The sequence below is a fragment of the Chanodichthys erythropterus genome, chromosome 3, assembly GCF_024489055.1.
Source record: "Chanodichthys erythropterus isolate Z2021 chromosome 3, ASM2448905v1, whole genome shotgun sequence".
NCBI lineage: Eukaryota > Metazoa > Chordata > Actinopteri > Cypriniformes > Xenocyprididae > Chanodichthys > Chanodichthys erythropterus.
In genome coordinates, this window is record NC_090223.1 from 10,239,251 (window position 1) to 10,258,084 (window position 18,834).

Consider the following 18,834-nt stretch of genomic DNA (forward strand, 5'->3'; position numbering starts at 1 on the left):
AAAAATTTTAAAAAAATGAGGATCTTTTTTAGATACAAAAAATTAGAAGCACAATTTGTGTTTGCAGAATAAACAAAAATTCTTGCGAACACAGAGAATATTTTGTTACCATGATCCACTTACAGAAGCGTTGTGTTCACTCCAGATATTAAGAATGTACATTGAAGATCTTGTTCTGTTTTACTGCTCATTTTATAGACAGGATCAACAGATTTTATAACATTTATCCATTGCCTTTTATTCATTTATTGAAGTCCTCAAAAAAAGTGTGCTGAACTTTCTTGATTTAAATCAGTTCACATGAATCAATCATTTCAACATCAGGGAATGAAGTTACTTTTAAGTGTCTCAATTAAGTCATCTCACTGTGATTTTATATGGTTCCCTGACAGGTTTAATACACTCAATTTCATATATTTATATGTATTAGCATACTAAATGATAAGAATTAAAAACTGGAGTCGCTTCTATGTACCCTTCCCTTAAACTATAAAAGCTCCACTCTTCCCCAGTGGTGTATAAAGAACTCGAAAACCATACTTGAGTAAAAGTATAGATATCTTACCAGAAAATGACTTTGGTAGAAGCTAAAGTCACTGTTTAGAATGTTACTTGAGTAAAAGTTATAAAGTATGTGATATTTTTTGTACTTAAGTACGAAAAGTTTTTTTTTAATATTAAACGTACTTAAGTATTGAAAGTAAAAGTACAAGTAAATGTAAAATACAAAAGGAGCAAAAAAATATTATTAAAAATTGTTCTATACACAGTTTGAGCAGCAAGATTGTGTTCAGTTTTAACTCTTTCTTACATTTTGTTTCTTTGAATTAAAAAAATGGCTAAATGTTTATTGTAATTTTTAATTATAAAAAATACGAATATATTAATTATACATTGATCGTTCATGTTAATTCATAGTACATTATAACTAATGTAAGAGACGACTTTAATATGTTAAAATGTTAATGTTGAAATTAAAAATGAACAATACATTTATTAACCGTATTTAATGTTACAAATGGGCTCTTATTGTAAAGTGTTACCATTTCATATAAATCTAAACAGTCATGCTTAAAAATTGCCATCTTTACACAACGGCATAGCATATGTATACTTTCACACATTATTTGCCATTATTTTAGAAAACTTTTTAAATATGCAACTTCGCTGGATAATGAATGCATAACAGCGAACAAATGGATATAAACTGATGCAAATGAATGGTTACAATCGTGGCATTCAACAGTTGGTGTTTTTGTCACATTGTTTTAACCGCTTGAGGTACTACTAATGTTAGCGTCCTCTCAGCCTCGACGGCAAACATACTGTTCTCCACTAATGCAGCATCTACTCAACAAACGAATTACTTTATAGTGATATGAAAACATGTACTGTAGTGTACACTGTATAACATACCGTTTTGTTGTCCGTTTTAAATCGTTTTTGAAGTGACCCGCTCTGTGCAGTGTGCAGCCTCACGTCACGTGTCAAAACAAACTCTACGAGGCATCAGTGTTAGTTTTTATTTCGCCTCTAGAGGCCGCTCTCGTAATGTCTTATATGTCTCGTAAAATTCTCAGCTGCTCCAGCAATGGACGCAACCCAGAAAATGAAATCAACCGCGGTTGTGCGAGCACTTGTTTGCGCATGCTTGCTTGCAGTCTGTGTTCTTCCGACTTTATTTTGTAGTAAGTAACGAAAATGCTTTGGGAAAATGTATCGGAGTAAAAGTATACAATTTATTTAGGAAATGTAGTGGAGTAAAAGTAGAAGTTGACAGAAATATAAAAACTCAAGTAAAGCACAGATTCTCTCAAAAAATACTTAAGTACTGTAACGAAGTATTATTACTTCATTGCATTACACCACTGCTCTTCCCACAGTGCTAACCCATTGTATACTCTCCCCATTCGGTCCCAATGGGAACTACAACAGCAAAAAACTTTTTCAAGTGCCTTTGAACAGACCTGATTATTTAATATTCACCCTATAATATTTAATCTCCTAAACTGCAGATTTTATATTTACAGTCATTAAAAGAAAAGAAATCAAGTTAAGAAGAGACTAATAATGCGAGTAAATCAGACAATCTGTATTTTCCTGTTTTGTTTCGATTTTGGTTCACCCAGATATAATGTGACTTACTGGAAACCGCTGTTATTGTATAAAGGTGTCTGGATTTACCTGTTGTGTGACTGTCAGTAAACATCCACTTCCTAATTCCTATTTCATTCTTGCATTATTCTCAAAGGATCATATCTACACATGTACACATAACTTCACACTGTTTAGACGGCCCTGCACCCCCACAGACACAGAAACCTGTTAACACTTAAAGATGAATGATTGTTGCATGAATAGTGTACATACTGTTTTTCTCATATTTTGACATATATAGGTGCCTACGTACAGTAAGCAGGTTAGAATTATGAAAGTACATGCAGGTATTTTCTCTGTCAAGGTAAACCACCAACTCTCTCATTAGCAAGGCAATCACATCTGGTCTTTATAATAAATATTTACTTTAAAAAAAGTTCAGTGATTATAGAAATTTGTTCATTGACTGCATTTCATAAACCATTGTACAGTAGTGATTCAGCAGATGCAGGGACACATAGACCAGAAGGGGGAACTCCCCCCCCCCCTTCAAATTGCACCCTGAGTAAAGGTTAATATAATAATTCCTCTATTCTGCATTTTCTGAAATTCAAAACAAAATATTAATACATTCGTAATTTCCATTCCTGAATAGCCATAGTTGCTATGGTCACAGGTTTGTGCATTAACCCTTAAATGCATGTTTCGCCAATCATTCTTACATATTCGGGTCTTCATTGACCCGGATCTATATCTAACACGGAGGGATCTCTCCCTGTCGTAATAATATAAAACTCCTCTGATATTAGAGTAACAATTACAGAAGAATAAAATAAATCGTATTTTGTTACCTTTTGGAGCTTGAAAGGGCTCATTTTGAGCAGATGTTTTATGCCATCATCACTGTCCTCGTTAGAGCTCATTTCCCAGTAAATTCAGCAAATATTGGGCTAGTTTTATGTTTGAGGTCACGAATAGGACCCCATTTGCTCTGTAGTAAATCGCTAAGCCATTTCATGTTTTTCTTATTATTTCATTTTCTGTCTGAATGAGTCTTCACTTCAGCATTGTGTATCAGACATGAATTGCACTAATTCCGTCATCTAAGATTCAATTATTGTTGTGCAGAAAAAAATATACGTACACTCATACACACCTCGGGTCGTTAGCAACCCTATGCAATTTTTTACAAAAAATGAATACAAAAATAGGCATTCTTTTATTATTTTATTATTTTTTTCTTGTTATATTCTTTATAATGAATTGGAATACCAAGGAATACCAAGGAGGTTGATGTCTAACTTTAAAAAATGAACAAGGAGGAGGGTAGCGAATGACGTCCCGGGTCACTAAAGACCCAAGGTATGTATTTAAGGGTTAAACTCATGGCCCATCAGCAATTATGTTGTTCCTGCGAACATGTCCCCTCTCTGCCACATTTTTTAACATTTGGTCATGTATTTTATTTTTTTTTTTCTTTTAACGCATTAGGCCTACATAGGAATTATCACAGAAACAAATCTACAGCTGAACTGCTGCAACACGTGGTGTTGTTTTCGAATCAGTGTAAATTTGAAGGAATTAAACGAATGGATTGAACTTACTATGGCAAGCCGTTTTGACTTTTATTCATTCTCAGGATAAGAATTCTTGATATCAACAATTCAATTTTTTGATATCAGAAATTACATTTCCACTAGTAACAAAGTTAATTTTTGATATCAACAATTCAATTTTCACTAGTTAAAATGATATCAAGAATTACATTTCCACTAGTAAAAACTAGAATTCTTGATATCTGCTAATGCCACCATTCAAATTCAATTGCTGATATCAAGAACTGATTTCTTACTAGTTGAAATTCTAATTTCACATATCAAAAATACAATTCTTACTAGTAAAAATTTCAAATTTTTGATATCTGAAAATGTATTTCTGATATCAATATAATTTCAGATATCTAAAATGGCTTCACATTCATGATATCGGAAACTAACATTGTCACTAGTGACAATCAAATTATTGATATCAAAAATTAACATTGTTATAACAATTCAATTGTTGATATCAAGAACTGACATTTCAACTAGTGACAATTGAATTCTTGATTACAAAAATTCACATTTTACTAGTAGCAATGTAATTATTGATATCAAAAATTATGATTTTTACTAATAAGAATTGTATTTCTGATATGTGAAATTGTAATTTCAACTAGTAAGAAATCAATTCTTGATATCAACAATTGAATTTGGATGTCAGCCTATGGTGACATTTCACTAGTGAAAATACAATTACAGATATCAAGAATTCTAGTTTTTACAAGTGGAAATTCAAATGTTGATATCAAGAAGTAACATTGTTACTAGTGGAAATTTAGTTCCTGATATCAACAATTAAATTGTTGATATCAAGAATTCATATCCTGAGAGTCAAAACGGCTTGCCATACTTACTCGTTAAGGCAGTGACTTGCCGCCACCTGCTGTCTGTTTTAGTTTCATATTAAACGATTCCATCATGTCATATTTCTGTGTTTAAAATGTAAAACATTTATCTCATAACATGTTTTATGCACTTGTAAGCTAACTGCTGTGTAAATACATTTATGTCTCTTGTGTAGCTATTGATGGCTCTGATGAAGCTCTGATTGGATTTCACTGGTAACTGGCCTAGCCGTATCATCTAACTGAATTTATCGATTGGAAATAGCATGGCATTCATACATTAAATAAAGTTGCCCCTGGACATCAGTTTACGGGGTAGGCTAAAGGCTACTATCGCTTAATAGAAAATACGTTTGTTTCTGTTGCTGTCAGTATTGTTTTTGGAAGTTACATTAAAATGCTCAAAAATATGAGGGCACGCGACAGGTGCTGTTTGAAAGAGCATGATGCATCTGTGTATGTTTAATGCATGCCGTGTGTGTTTCACTAGCTCCGTTTCCATGGGCAAATTTTGATTCATCTAATTCTAGATATTTCCAGTTGATAGCTTAGCCTAAGATGTGTGCTTAATAATAAGAATACACCAACATTATAATCAACGATGTCATGACTGTCCACATGAGAATCATCATCTGTTCACGTTTTTTTCATTTTCCATAAAACAGCATTCTGCAAAACATCTACTCTTTCACAGAAGAAAGTCAGTCATTCAGGTTTGGGAAGGGTGACAGTTTATTTTTGGATTAATTATTCTACTCGTAAAAAATGACATCTCATCTATGCAAGAATGTGTCTGTCAGTCACAGAAATATAAATGATGTGATTGGTGAAAATGTAAGCATCACTCAAGATGTTTTATATTCAACCTACGGTTTATATTATTATTATTATTATTTTTAGCAGTCATAAGCATCTTAGATAATACTTAATATTCTCCAGTCTACTATAATCATTATAAATCATATATGAATTATAAACCTTTTGAAAAGTGGAGACATGGGTAATGTCCTCATAAGTCACCTCTCCTTGTAATACACTGACATTGTAATCCAGCAATTGTAACTGCTATTAGGTTTAAAAATAAAAATATGTTCTATTTTAAATGTTATGAGGGATTAATAATAGAAAGTATTTATCACAATTATCCCCTTCAATTTAATTTTATCATTATTATATCAAATGTATAACACGTATTGTCTTCTCACTACATCTAAAACAGTGTGTCCACAGAGAAGGGTTCAAAAATTTGTATGCAATAAAATGGATAAAAATGTTTTTTTAAGATTGTTTTATAAAAAGCAACACTTGATAATATCTCATGTCAGAGCAAGGTTGTTTTTCAATGACACATGCATGCATCCAAGAGGTATATGACTGAAACCTGTATGTGGGCAATGAATGTGAACTGCATCTATTCACAGCCTGTCTCAGTCTGTTCTTTGCACAAAGCTATCAAATGGCTTCACAAGACTCAAAATATGCTGCAACAGACATTGACTACTTTGATCAAGCTTTTTGTCTTTGTCAAAGATAACTCTTTGTCATAATTTGTTTGTCATGTTCTCACCATCACCGTCACGTTACATAACAATAAATGGCCATGTGTTACATTAGAATTAATTTTTCTCACTTTCCACTCCATGCATTTGTCCTTTTATTTCCAAACAACTATTCCTCTGGGATCCAGAACTTTTTGAAGTTCAGCATTCAAATGACCGTATACACCCTGTTATTGGGAGAAAATCATCTAGCAGCAGAGAGTACTGAATAAAAAAACTTCTGCATGAATACAGAAATGCTATATCTAAATCTTGTTAAATTAATTTGTTTTGGGCTTAACTGGCCATAAATCAGAACCAGATGTTTTTTGCTTCAAACACAAGATCAGCAACTGACCGATCTTCTTCATTTGTTTGATTCTCTTGCTTTGCTTTTGTCTTTGCAATGCCACTTGGCCTGTGGAGATTATATCCCATTTTCCAAGCACTGGGATTCTCTGGTAACTTTGTCACTCTTCATCTCAGCAGCTGTGAGTCTTTTCTGTGCCTGTTGGATTATGGTTCGGCCCTTGGACGCCTCGTCACTGTTTGTGTGTGAGTCTCACTTCTCTCGGCTGACTGTTTTGTTAGTTTGCACTCTATCCTGCTGACTCTTGCAACACTGCTGGTTGAGTTAGTCTCCACTTCTCTGTTGGCTGAGTCGTTGTTCACTGCTTGGCTCAGCTGTTTAATGAGTCTTTATGGGTCTGTCTCTCAGGATCATTGTGAAGCTATCAAGCCACACCCTAGCAACCATGTAGTGCACCCTAGCAACAAGTTCCATAGACTTTCTTTCAAACACATCAAAAGGACATCTTTAGATAAGTGTCATAGAAACATTTCAGTGGTCTTGTTTGACCAATCGTTTGAAAATTACAAAGGAGAGCAAGAAGGTGAAAGAAATGACAGTGAAGATGAGAGGAAGGGTAAGTAAGAGTGGGTTGGATATGCTTCCAAAGTTGGAGTTGGATGTTTGAATGAATTTAACAAATCCGGGTTTGTTTTTTCCCATGTAGGACTTGATCCAGTCATGGTACTGAGAAACTCTGGCGAACACACTAGGAAATCTGCGGTCCTCACATCTTTGTGTAGTAAAACTCGAAATTCCGGACTGAATCCACAGGGAAACGTTCCTACTGAGCATTGGACCTCCAGAGTCTCGCTGTATTGAAAAACATTAAGCATTTATATCTCTGACAATATGGAGTGAACAATGGTTACAGACATAATAGTAAAAGCATGCTAGCCATGTGTCCACTAAAGCATTTTTATCCTGAGGCCAGTACACTTTTTTTAACTGTTTAAAGTGGGAGCACTCAGTTTTCTTTCCTTTGTATCCTTCCCTTGCATCCCAATCAGGGTGGAACTGAGACGTGAGGATAGGTAGCAGGTAAAGGACACAAGGATTCAAAAACTAGAAATGAGAAGCACCCCAAGACTTGACAAATGTTTAGGTGCATACCGCTGTGTAGATTCATTTAACGTCAATGTTGAATGAACGTAACGTTTAAATGTTGACATTGCAAGATTCCAGTAAATACGAGATGGCATAAATGCAGCATTTAACTTTGGAAAAAGCCAAGTGTGAGACACACTTCCTGGAAAATAAAGCTAAGATGATTTGATCGCCCCCTGGTGACATTTTGGTTTTATTTTCTCTACAGAGTTTTCTATAGTGGAAGAAAGTGTAGGCATCTTTTTACCTTTGTGTCTTATTTTAATTTATTATATAATGTGCTGTATCTCTGTTCTTTCCTCTGCAGATCATGTGAAGTAAAAAACATAGTATAGTCATAGTATACAAGTTTATGATCAGTGGAGTAAAAACTGAAGCAACTACAGTAGGTTGGCAGTGTAAAGTTTGCAGGTGAGTTGTGTAAATTGCTTTGGATTAAAAAGGGTTCAAATGAATGACTGATATCTTACCGAACACATACTTTTCTCTTGCTGATCTAAAAATCCAGCACATATCATATAGTTTGTGATTCTGTTGACCCCGAAATAAACCCTCTTACAGTCACTGTTGCTCACAATGGGCATCATCACCTGCTGCAGTGTATTAGGAAGCTGGGTGTCTGTGAAACAGATCAGAGGACACATTTTATGGCTTTAAAAAACATTTCTAGGCAAACTGTTGAGGTTTTCAGTATTGTTCATATTTGGTTGGTTGATGTTCACTCACCTCCAGAGTGTAGTTTGCCCCATCCAGTGACCCAGCTCTCTGTACCTGCATCAAATACACTACCAGCCGCCGCCAGACAGACCGGCTTAATGTATTTAGAGAAGGTCACAGAAGAGTTGAGCTGGACCAGTGCTATGTCGTTGTTAATAGCAGAACTGTCATAGTTAGGATGGGTGATGATTCGACTCGCTGTCCTGGACGTCTCATTAGGGTTTGAGCCGGATTGGTTCAGACGCCCGAAGTACATCACAACCTTAGACACATCAATTCTGTAAATAGAGAAATTCTGCTTTAATCTCAGTATTATCAGTCTACAAATGAAGAATTTGGTTTGAAAACACGATAAATGCCATTTTCAAAAAAATAGAATTTCCGCCAAAATCAGTATTGTATCTGGTCGGTATTGAAAAGTCATTCATTAATTTTGTGAAAAAATCGATATCCGTCGTGTTATTCTGTCAGGTTTTCTCCCTTTCTTTCCAAAACGCGACAAACGTCTGTCTCCTTTCTCTGCAGAACACGATATATCCGCTCAACCAATCACAGCGCACTATTCCACCCACTGTAAACATTGAAGGCTTTTTTAAAAAGCCGTTTTTAATACCATTGTACTCTGCAAATATTTATTTAACTGTGCGGTGGCACCAGATACTCTTTAACCGTTAATGACAAATAATTAATAACATTAACAAGATGACCCATTGAAGTCATTTTGGGAGCGGCGACTGAATGTATTTTTAGTAAAAATGCCTGTATATAAGATAAATATTGGCAAACTTTAGACTCTGTCATATATGTGAATCAACTTTGTAGTGTATTTTCAATTTGAAAAATAACTTTTATATTGATGGATTTATTGCATTTTGGGGAAAAATAATATGTTTTTATAATAAACTTTTTAAAATCAAAATGTAGATTTGAATTTTTAATATTTTATAACCAAAAGATGCCAAAAAGAACCAAAGAACCAAACTCTTCAAATGTATCTTGAGCTTTATTTTGCTTCATACTTCTGGAAGCAGTGAGCTGCAGATAAAACCCAGTCTTTTTTGATCAGAGTCCCGCCACAGTTATGTCTTGTGCCGTAGACATGAATGCTGACTTGCCACGGCCAAGACCCTGCTGTCGCATCCTCTCCTCCAACAATCCTGTTGCTGAGAGGGGCTCGACCACATACTGAAGATGAGAGAAAGAAGATATGAGATTTCCTTGTTAAAATGCCTCCCCGACATAGAATAAGCATTCTGTTTGGGTAACACTTTATAATAACAATCATTTATAAGCAGGGTTGGGGAGTGACAGAATACACGTATATATGAAGAGTTTGGTTCCAAAACGCAATAACTCCATTTTCATTAATTTGAGTAAAAAGGTGTTGTTTTTTGTTGTTGTTTGTTTGTTTGTTTGTTTGTTTGAAATGTTTCTTTACCAAGAAAGTGGCAAGATGAAAACCACTATTTTCTGTTTCAAACTTTCACATAGCATCTTTTGGTTATAAAAACATTCAAAAAATTCAAATCTACATTTTGATTTTAAAAGGTTTGTTATAAAAACGTATTATTTTTTCCCCAAAATGCAATAAGTCCATCAATATAAAATGTATTTGTCATATTGAAAAATACAGAGAAAAGTAAGTTGATGCACATATATGACAGAGTCTAAAGTTTCCCAATATTTATCTTATATAAAGGCATTTTACTAAAAATATTAAGCCGTCGCTCCCAAAATGAATTCAACAAGTCATCTTGATAATGTTATAAATTAATTATATCTCCGTTTGTCATTACCAATTAAAGAGCGAAATTAATAAATTACTTTTCAATGCCGACCAGATACAATTGTAACGAATGGGAGGCTCAGGCAGGAGATCCAAGTGCAGCGTTTATTTACAGTGAGGATGGTCGTACAGGCAGAGTTAATCAGGGGCAAACAGGAACAGCAAAGGACAGGCAGGGACGACGTCAGGGTACAGGCGGTAGGTCAAAAGGCAGGCAGATATCGATCATAGAACAGGAAACAATAAACAATCCAGGGGTCCAAAGGCAAGCAGCAGAGAATCAACACGGGAAACAGACAAGGTCGGGAACAGAAAGGCAAACAGGGAAAAACGCTCAGAAATTGCAACATGAATGTTAAACAATACTTCGCGGTGAGGTGGTGTGTGTGGAAGTCCTTTATAGACCAGGTAATGAGCTACAGCTGGGTGTGGTGATTAGTGATTAGTGTGAAGTGTGTGCAGGTGAGTGACAGAGGGGATGATGGGAGATGAAGTCCAGGAACAGTGACCGGAACAGACGGTGATCATGACATAACGCCCCCCTCCCGGAAGGCGCGTCCTCGCGACGTGAAGGAACAGCTAGGGAGGGGGGGGTGGGTGCATTGGAGATCTAGTAGCAGCCAGGAACGGGATCTCCAATGCAGCCCCTGGAACTCGGGCAGCCACGGTGGGTCAGGTGGCTCGGGCGGCCACGGCAGGTCAGGTGGCCTGGGCGGCCACGGTAGATCGGGTGGTTCAGGCAACCACGGCAGGTCAGGCGGCTTAGGCAGCCACGGCAGGTCAGGCGGCTTGAGCAGCCACGGTAGGTCGGAGTCCATACATGGCCTTAGTGGCCTACAGTCCATTAATGGCCATAGGGGTTTATAGTCCATGGGCGGCCCTAGCAGTTCGGAGCACGCTGATGGTTGCGGCCTTGCAGGGTCCCCACCCACAAGCTCCCCACCCTCTGGTATATGGCCCCCCCCCAAAAAGTTCTTGGGGAAATCAACGGTGGCCATGGTCGATTCGTGGACAAGGAGCTCATGGGGCGCTGGCAGGGCAAGTAGCACAGGTTCTGGAGCGGACTCGATGGCTGGAACACCCCCTATGTTCCTTGACACCAAAGGGGCGGCCATCTTGCCCGTAGGCACTGGCGAAACAGCCATCTTGTCCATCGCATCCAGAGAGCTGAGGTGCGTTGCAACCGGCGAACTTGAGTGCGTTGCAAGCGGCGAACTTGAGTGCGTTGCAAGCGGCGAACTTGAGTGCGTTGCAAGCGGCGAACTTGAGTGCGTTGCAAGCGGCGAACTTGAGTGCGTTGCAAGCGGCGAACTTGAGTGCGTTGCAAGCGGCGAACTTGAGTGCGTTGCAAGCGGCGAACTTGAGAGCGTTGCAAGCGGCGAACTTGAGAGCGTTGCAAGCGGCGAACTTGAGAGCGTTGCAAGCGGCGAACTTGAGAGCGTTGCAAGCGGCGAACTTGAGAGCGAAGCGGCCAGCGGGGCAAACGGCTGCTCTGAGACGGCAGCGGGCCGTTCTGGGACGGCAGCGGGCCGTTCTGGGACGGCAGCGGGCCGTTCTGGGACGGCAGCGGGCCGCTCTGGGACAACAGCGGGCCGCTCTGGGACAACAGCGGGCCGCTCTGGGACAACAGCGGGCCGCTCTGGGACAACAGCGGGCTCGGGCTGGCAGACTGCTCCCAAGTCCATAGAGCTCGAGTACATCCTCCACGCACGCATGACAGCCAAGACATAAAAAGTGAAGACAGCCCTCTTGGCCATCACAGGACTGACAGGGAAAGCATGCTGGACTGGAGTGGACTCACTGGCTGGAGCGGGCTCGGGAACGGATACACTGGCTGGAACGGGCTCTGGGCGATCAGCGGAGACGTGACGTTGCTCTGGGCGATCAGCAGAGACGTGACGTTGCTCTGGGCGATCAGCGGAGACGTGACGTTGCTCTGGGCGATCAGCGGAGACGTGACGTTGCTCTGGGCGATCAGCGGAGACGTGACGTTGCTCTGGGCGATCAGCGGAGACGTGACGTTGCTCTGGGCGATCAGCGGAGACGTGACGTTGCTCTGGGCGATCAGCGGAGACGTGACGTTGCTCTGGGCGATCAGCGGAGACGTGACGTTGCTCTGGGCGATCAGCGGAGACGTGACGTTGCTCTGGGCGATCAGCGGAGACGTGACGTTGCTCTGGGCGATCAGCGGAGACGTGACGTTGCTCTGGGCGATCAGCGGAGACGTGACGTTGCTCTGGGCGATCAGCGGAGACGTGACGTTGCTCTGGGCGATCAGCGGAGACGTGACGTTGCTCTGGGCGATCAGCGGAGACGTGACGTTGCTCTGGGCGATCAGCGGAGACGTGACGTTGCTCTGGGCGATCAGCGGAGACGTGACGTTGCTCTGGGCGATCAGCGGAGACGTGACGTTGCTCTGGGCGATCAGCGGAGACGTGACGTTGCTCTGGGCGATCAGCGGAGACGTGACGTTGCTCTGGGCGATCAGCGGAGACGTGACGTTGCTCTGGGCGATCAGCGGAGACGTGATGTGATGTTGTTGTGGTGGCCGCCATTTTGTGAGTGTTCTCTTTAGCGGCCGCCATGACGTGATTCACTGTGGTGTCGCATTCCTCTGCGATACCCACAGTAAAAAGTGAACCGACAGTGAACAGGGCAAAGTCCAGAAATTCCATGAGCGACCCTCGGGGACCATTGGTAAGTAAGCAGTTCTTTAATGGTTCGTTTAATCCATAGGTAAAGAAGTCAATGAGGGCGTGGTCCGGCAGATCAGATAAATTAGCAATCCCCAAAAATTTCTGGATATGTGCCTCGAGAGTACTGTTACCTTGACGCAGGCTGACGAGACACCATGCTGGGTCCATGCTGAGGCTGGACATGCTCACCGAAGCTGCTGGATCTGGGTATGGCGAAGTATTCTGTAACGAATGGGAGGCTCAGGCAGGAGATCCAAGTGCAGCGTTTATTTACAGTGAGGATGGTCGTACAGGCAGAGTTAATCAGGGGCAAACAGGAACAGCAAAGGACAGGCAGGGACGACGTCAGGGTACAGGCGGTAGGTCAAAAGGCAGGCAGATATCGATCATAGAACAGGAAACAATAAACAATCCAGGGGTCCAAAGGCAAGCAGCAGAGAATCAACACGGGAAACAGACAAGGTCGGGAACAGAAAGGCAAACAGGGAAAAACGCTCAGAAATTGCAACATGAATGTTAAACAATACTTCGCGGTGAGGTGGTGTGTGTGGAAGTCCTTTATAGACCAGGTAATGAGCTACAGCTGGGTGTGGTGATTAGTGATTAGTGTGAAGTGTGTGCAGGTGAGTGACAGAGGGGATGATGGGAGATGAAGTCCAGGAACAGTGACCGGAACAGACGGTGATCATGACAACAATACTGATTTGGATTTTTTAAAAATCAATTTTGGACCAATTATTATAATTTTTTTTTAAATGTATCGCTTTATCGTTTATCGCGTTTTGGAACCAAACTCTTCAAATATCATCATTAACTAATAATTAATAAGTGTCTTATAGCTGAATTAATAAAGCATTCATAAATGTTAGAATATCACTTATGATGTTTTTTAGTTCATCATTAACTAATAATTTATAAGTGGCTTGTAACTGAACATTAGTATAAAATGTTACAATGTGGGGAACAAGATATGACAGCTTACCATCTATCTGGCCGAGTGAACCTGTGTGTTTAGACAAAGGCAAAATAAGTAGAGGATAGAGAACAGAAGAGAGCTGATGAACTGGTTTGTGTAGACCATGATTACTGGCTTGCCAGTTACATCAGCGCTAACACATATTGACATGAAAACAACATACAATCTTTCTCCTGAATAATGCTGTTTATGGATTTTAGCCAAAATACCTGTTAAATGATTTTATAGCCATATGAAATTAAGTAATTAACCTAAGAAAAGCAATTTGAAGAATGGATGGATGACCCAAACCCCAAAGTGTAGCTATATTTAAACAACTTAAATAATCTGTCTTTGTATGCATTTTCAAATGATGTGCAAGTAGTCATCAAATATATAAATAACAGAAATATAAGTGTGGGATTTCTGTGGTGACCAAAATCTTAAACGAATCAAAACTATTTTTTAGCTTCTTCAAAGTCACCATCCATTCAGACTCTGAACTTTCACTCAACCAAACTTGAACTGCGTCCTGGAATAAACATTAATTAAAATTATCCATTAAAATACAGAAATTATGCATTTGTAAAGAAATGTATTCAAATGCAGAATTTGTGCATATCTACAGAACCAATTTTAAGCATTCATCCATAAGTCTTCAGATCCAAAGGTTTTTATAATCATGAGAAATTAAAATGCTTGTCAGTTTTTAAACAACTGAAACAACCATTACTAAAGTTACATCTAATTATGTCATATTAGAGATGTTTTGTAAGATCTTACCTGCTGTTATGAGAAGGATGAAACCGACAGCACTCAAAGCGGTGTTAAACTTCATCATTCTGTTCTGGTCTGTGATCTGACTGCTGTTTCCTCGACTGTCAGGTTTCTGCAGAAATGTAAAGCAAGTACCACTGCTTTTATCAAGGGTTTTCTGCCCCACCCCACTGCTACGTTCATCTCTGTCTCAGATGTTTTCAGAAAAAAAAAAGTTTCTTCTCAGCTTTTCATAGGTGCCTTTTGTGGATGTGGGTGGAACGTGTCCCCACCACTTTTGCCATTTAATCCATAATATAGTGGCAGTATACAGAGATGGATTGTGGATTAAATATATCAAAATGAGACCTGTAAAATGCTTGAATTAGTAAAACTGTTTAAAATTCACTTGTGTTCAGTTGGGATATTGTGATGAAACAACACTGACTAATATGATATATATCTTTAAACACCTGTCTTGAGTTCAACATTTTATCCAGGTATATTCAGATAACCTGTACTCCACTGAGTCAATAGTTTGTTGAAATGAGCAAATTTCCATAACCACTGAACCTTAAAAGAAATAAAATATTTATTCTAAAGACCCAAGACCAGATGCTATCACCCTGTTTGTGAAGATATTTGATTACTTTAACAGAGAAACGGCCTGCATGTACTTTCATAATTCTAGGCACCTATATGCTGTGTGGCCAAAATATGAGAAAAACACATATGAACTGTCAACACTATTCATGCTTTTAAAAGCTGAACCATCAATCATCTTTAAAGATTCTTTTGTTATCAGGATTTCAGGGCTGGAGGTATGCAGAGCCATCAGTCATACTGCAAATGAATACATTATGACCCTCTGAAAAAAATTTGAAGTATGAAACTGGAATTTTTACAAGAAGTGATGATCGCTGGTTTCTCCACAGTCACATGACAGGTAAAACCAGACGACCTTTTACAGAAGCAGCAGTTTCCAGTAAGTCACATTTTACACTCAACAATATGAATTGTTGTATTTGCTTAAAGGTGCCCTAGAACTTTTTTAAAAAAGATGTAATATAAGTCTAAGGTGTCCCCTGAATGTGTCTGTGAAGTTTCAGCTCAAAATACCCCATAGATTTTTTTTAATTCATTTTTTTAACTGCCTATTTTGGGGCATCATTATAAATGAGCCAATTCAGGGCTGCTGGCCCTTTAATTCTCCTGCTCCACGCCCACGGAGCTCGCGCTTGCCTTGAACAGTGCATAAACAAAGTTTACACAGCTAATATAACCCTCAAATGGATCTTTACAAAGTGTTCATCATTCATGCGGCATGTATGCGTCAGATTATGTGATTATTGTATACTGTTATATTGTTTACATTTGATTCTGAATGAGTTTGAGGCTGTGCTCCGTGGCTAACAGCTAATGCTACACTGTTGGAGAGATTTATAAAGAATGAAGTTGTGTTTATGCATTATACAGACTGCACATGTTTAAAAATGAAAATAGCGACGGCTCTTGTCTCCGTGAATACAGTAAGAAACGATGGTAACTTTAACCACATTTAACAGTACATTAGCAACATGCTAACGAAACATTTAGAAAGACAATTTACAAATATCACTAAAAATATCATGATATCATGGATTATGTCAGTTATTATCGCTCCATCTGCCATTTTCGCTGTTGTTCTTGCTACCTAGTCTGATGATTCAGCTGTGCGGATCCAGAAGTTACTACTGCCAGCCCTTGTCTAATGCCTTGAACATGGGCTGGCATGCATATGCAAATATTGAGGAGGAGCCCCCGACTATTACGTAACAGTCGGTGTTATGTTGAGATCCGCGTGTTTTCCGGAAGTCTTTTAAACAAATGAGATTTATATAAGAAGGAGGAAACAATGGTGTTTGAAACTCACTGTATGTCATTTCCATGTACTAAACTTATGTTATGTAACTATGCCAAGATAAATTCAATTTTTCATTCGAGGGCACCTTTAAAAAAGCAGTCTCAAGTGGGTTGACTATACACACAACTATGCTGAGTAATTTGTACAAATAACAATTTACTTGTACAAACAAAATAACTTCAAGTAAAGCTGACAAAATTTGTGTAAATACAAATCATTTGAATTTTTCACTGTTACATAATATTTACTGTATATGTGCAGTTTACTTAATAATTTAACATTACATTTATAAAAAAAATACTTAAGGTGAACACATTTATTGACTTAATTTACCTTATTAATAATAAGGTACTCACTCAAAATTGAGAGCATTGAGAGCAGGAATTCCATCCTATATACATGTGTATATGAGGCTCCCAGCCTAAACACAGGTGCCATTCTTCTGCATAATGGTAACCACAACATTCAATAACATTACAGAAATTTCCAACATAACTGAACATTACTTCTTCTGTTTATTTCTAGAGCATATTTAAAAACATTACATATTAAAAGCCAAAGAGAAAAGATGAGTTTTAAGGCAAGATTTGATATCAGGTAGTGGAAGTCATTCTAATAAAATTAGGAAGATTGTTCCAAAGCGTGGGGCCAACCACTTCAAAAGCTGGGGATCGTAAGGAGGAATTTGCCATCCGATTTTTGTCCTCTCACAGGAGTAGGGGTGAAGTAGGTTAGTCAGATAAGAAGGAGCTAGATTATTTAAAGATTTAGACACAAGTAGTAAGATATTATACTCAATTCTGTAATGGCTAGGCAACCAGTGTAGCGATCTCATTAGGGGCGTAACATGATCAAATGTCTTTACGTCCCTTCAGAAATCTAGCTGCAGAATTTTGGACTACTTGTAGTTAAGAAATTTGGGTCTTTGAGATGCAGTAATAGAGGGAGTTGCAGTAGTCCAGCCGAGACTTAATGAGGGCATGGATTGCAACCTCTAAAGAGCCCTCTGAAAGGAAAGATTTAATTTTAGAAAGAGAACGAAAAAAACTAGAAACAAACATTTGATTTGTTTGTCAAATTTCAAGCAGTTGTCAAATACCAGACACAGATTCCACACGTATATAAATGGCATAACAATGGAAGAAAATGTTTCCTAAAATTGGATCCCAGAGGAAGTACATATATAGAGAAAAAGGTGGGTGCCAAAATAGAACCCTGAGGTACACCACAAATTAAAATGCCTAAGGAGAAAGGCAATCTAATTTGTACTATAACAGACAAACTTTGATTTGTTAAAATATATTTAAACCAACTTACCAACCTTAAACCAACCTTAACTTGATATAAATATCCAGCCATACAGTGTTTAAAACTTTATAATTTTGTTCACCATCTAATGAACCAAAACTGGCCCGCCAGCAATAATATCTGGCCCGCGCACACGGCCAGATTATTTTGATAGCGGCTGGTTCTGAAACAGTGTTGCCATCTTAGTGATTTTGTCGCTAGATTTTTTTTCAAAAGCCGACTAGCGACAAATCTAGGGAGTTTTTTGACAAACATCAGTTGCCAAAAGTCGGCAGTACTGTGCGAGCACGAGGTTTTGCTTTCCCGCTGCAGTCGCACATCTCTCTGCTTCTTCTCTGTTCAGTGATTGGCTGAGAGGAGCAGCAGCACATTCCATTGACTGTACAGCATCTGACGTGAATGAGCACATGAGCACAGTGTTTCCACGTTCCAGTTATCACTTATCTGCATCTCCTTTGTTTTACATTTAAAGAATTTAGTTTTGATTTGTGCTTATCACTGTTCACTATCATAGAGCTTAAGTTCATCCAGTTTCCAACCTCATTGAATTAAAGGATTAATACACTTTTAAATAAACTTTTCCTGATAATTTACTCACCCCCATGTCATCCAAGATGTTCATGTCTTTCTTTCGTCAGTTGAAAAGAAATGAAGTTTTTTAATGAAAACCTTCCAGGATTTTTCTCCTTATAGTGGACTTCAATGAACTCCAAACAGTTGAAGGTCAAAATTACAGTTTCAGTGCAGCTTCAAAGAGCTTTAATCGATACCAGACGAGGAATAAGGGTCTTATCTAGCGAAACGATCGGTCATTTTTGAAAAAAATACAACTGTATATACTTTATAAACACAAAATATCGCCTTTAACGTACTTCCGGATTTGCATTCTTCAAAACACTTACGCCAGTTTCGTTTTTTTCCGTGCTAACCCATTATAACCAAACACATACCTGTAAAATAATACTCCATTTCAACATTTTATTCTCTCCCCATGCATTCGGTCCCATGCAAAGCACACCAAAAAACTTTTTCAAGTGCCTTTGAACAGACCTGATTATTTAATATTCACCCTATAATATGTAATCTACTACACTGCACATTTTATATTTACAGTCATTAAAAGAAAAGAAATCAATTTAAGAAGAGACAAATAATATGATTAAATCAGACAATCTG

General features: G+C 38.5%; 1 protein-coding gene across 1 annotated transcript; it reads right to left on the reverse strand.

The window, feature by feature from the left end:
* Window positions 1-6,922: 6,922 nt before the first annotated feature.
* On the reverse strand, window positions 6,923-14,529 carry LOC137003076 (chymotrypsinogen A-like). The gene is made up of 6 exons (XM_067363113.1): window positions 14,475-14,529; window positions 13,719-13,739; window positions 9,274-9,439; window positions 8,264-8,532; window positions 8,008-8,156; window positions 6,923-7,243 (listed from the first exon to the last, which is right to left on the reverse strand). The coding sequence occupies exons 1-6, from the start codon at window positions 14,527-14,529 to the stop codon at window positions 6,923-6,925; spliced, it is 981 nt and encodes a 326-aa protein (XP_067219214.1).
* Window positions 14,530-18,834: the final 4,305 nt, after the last annotated feature.

Bases quoted from the DNA above. Each gene is read 5' to 3' on its own strand.
- LOC137003076 (XM_067363113.1), bottom strand. From the start codon at position 14,529: ATGAAGTTTAACACCGCTTTGAGTGCTGTCGGTTTCATCCTTCTCATA. The intron at 8,533-9,273 runs GTATGAAGCAAA...CTCTATTTACAG, and splicing joins GCAGCTCACTGCTTCCAGAA to AATTGATGTGTCTAAGGTTG. The intron at 8,157-8,263 runs GTGAGTGAACAT...TCTGTTTCACAG, and splicing joins GGGCAAACTACACTCTGGAG to ACACCCAGCTTCCTAATACA.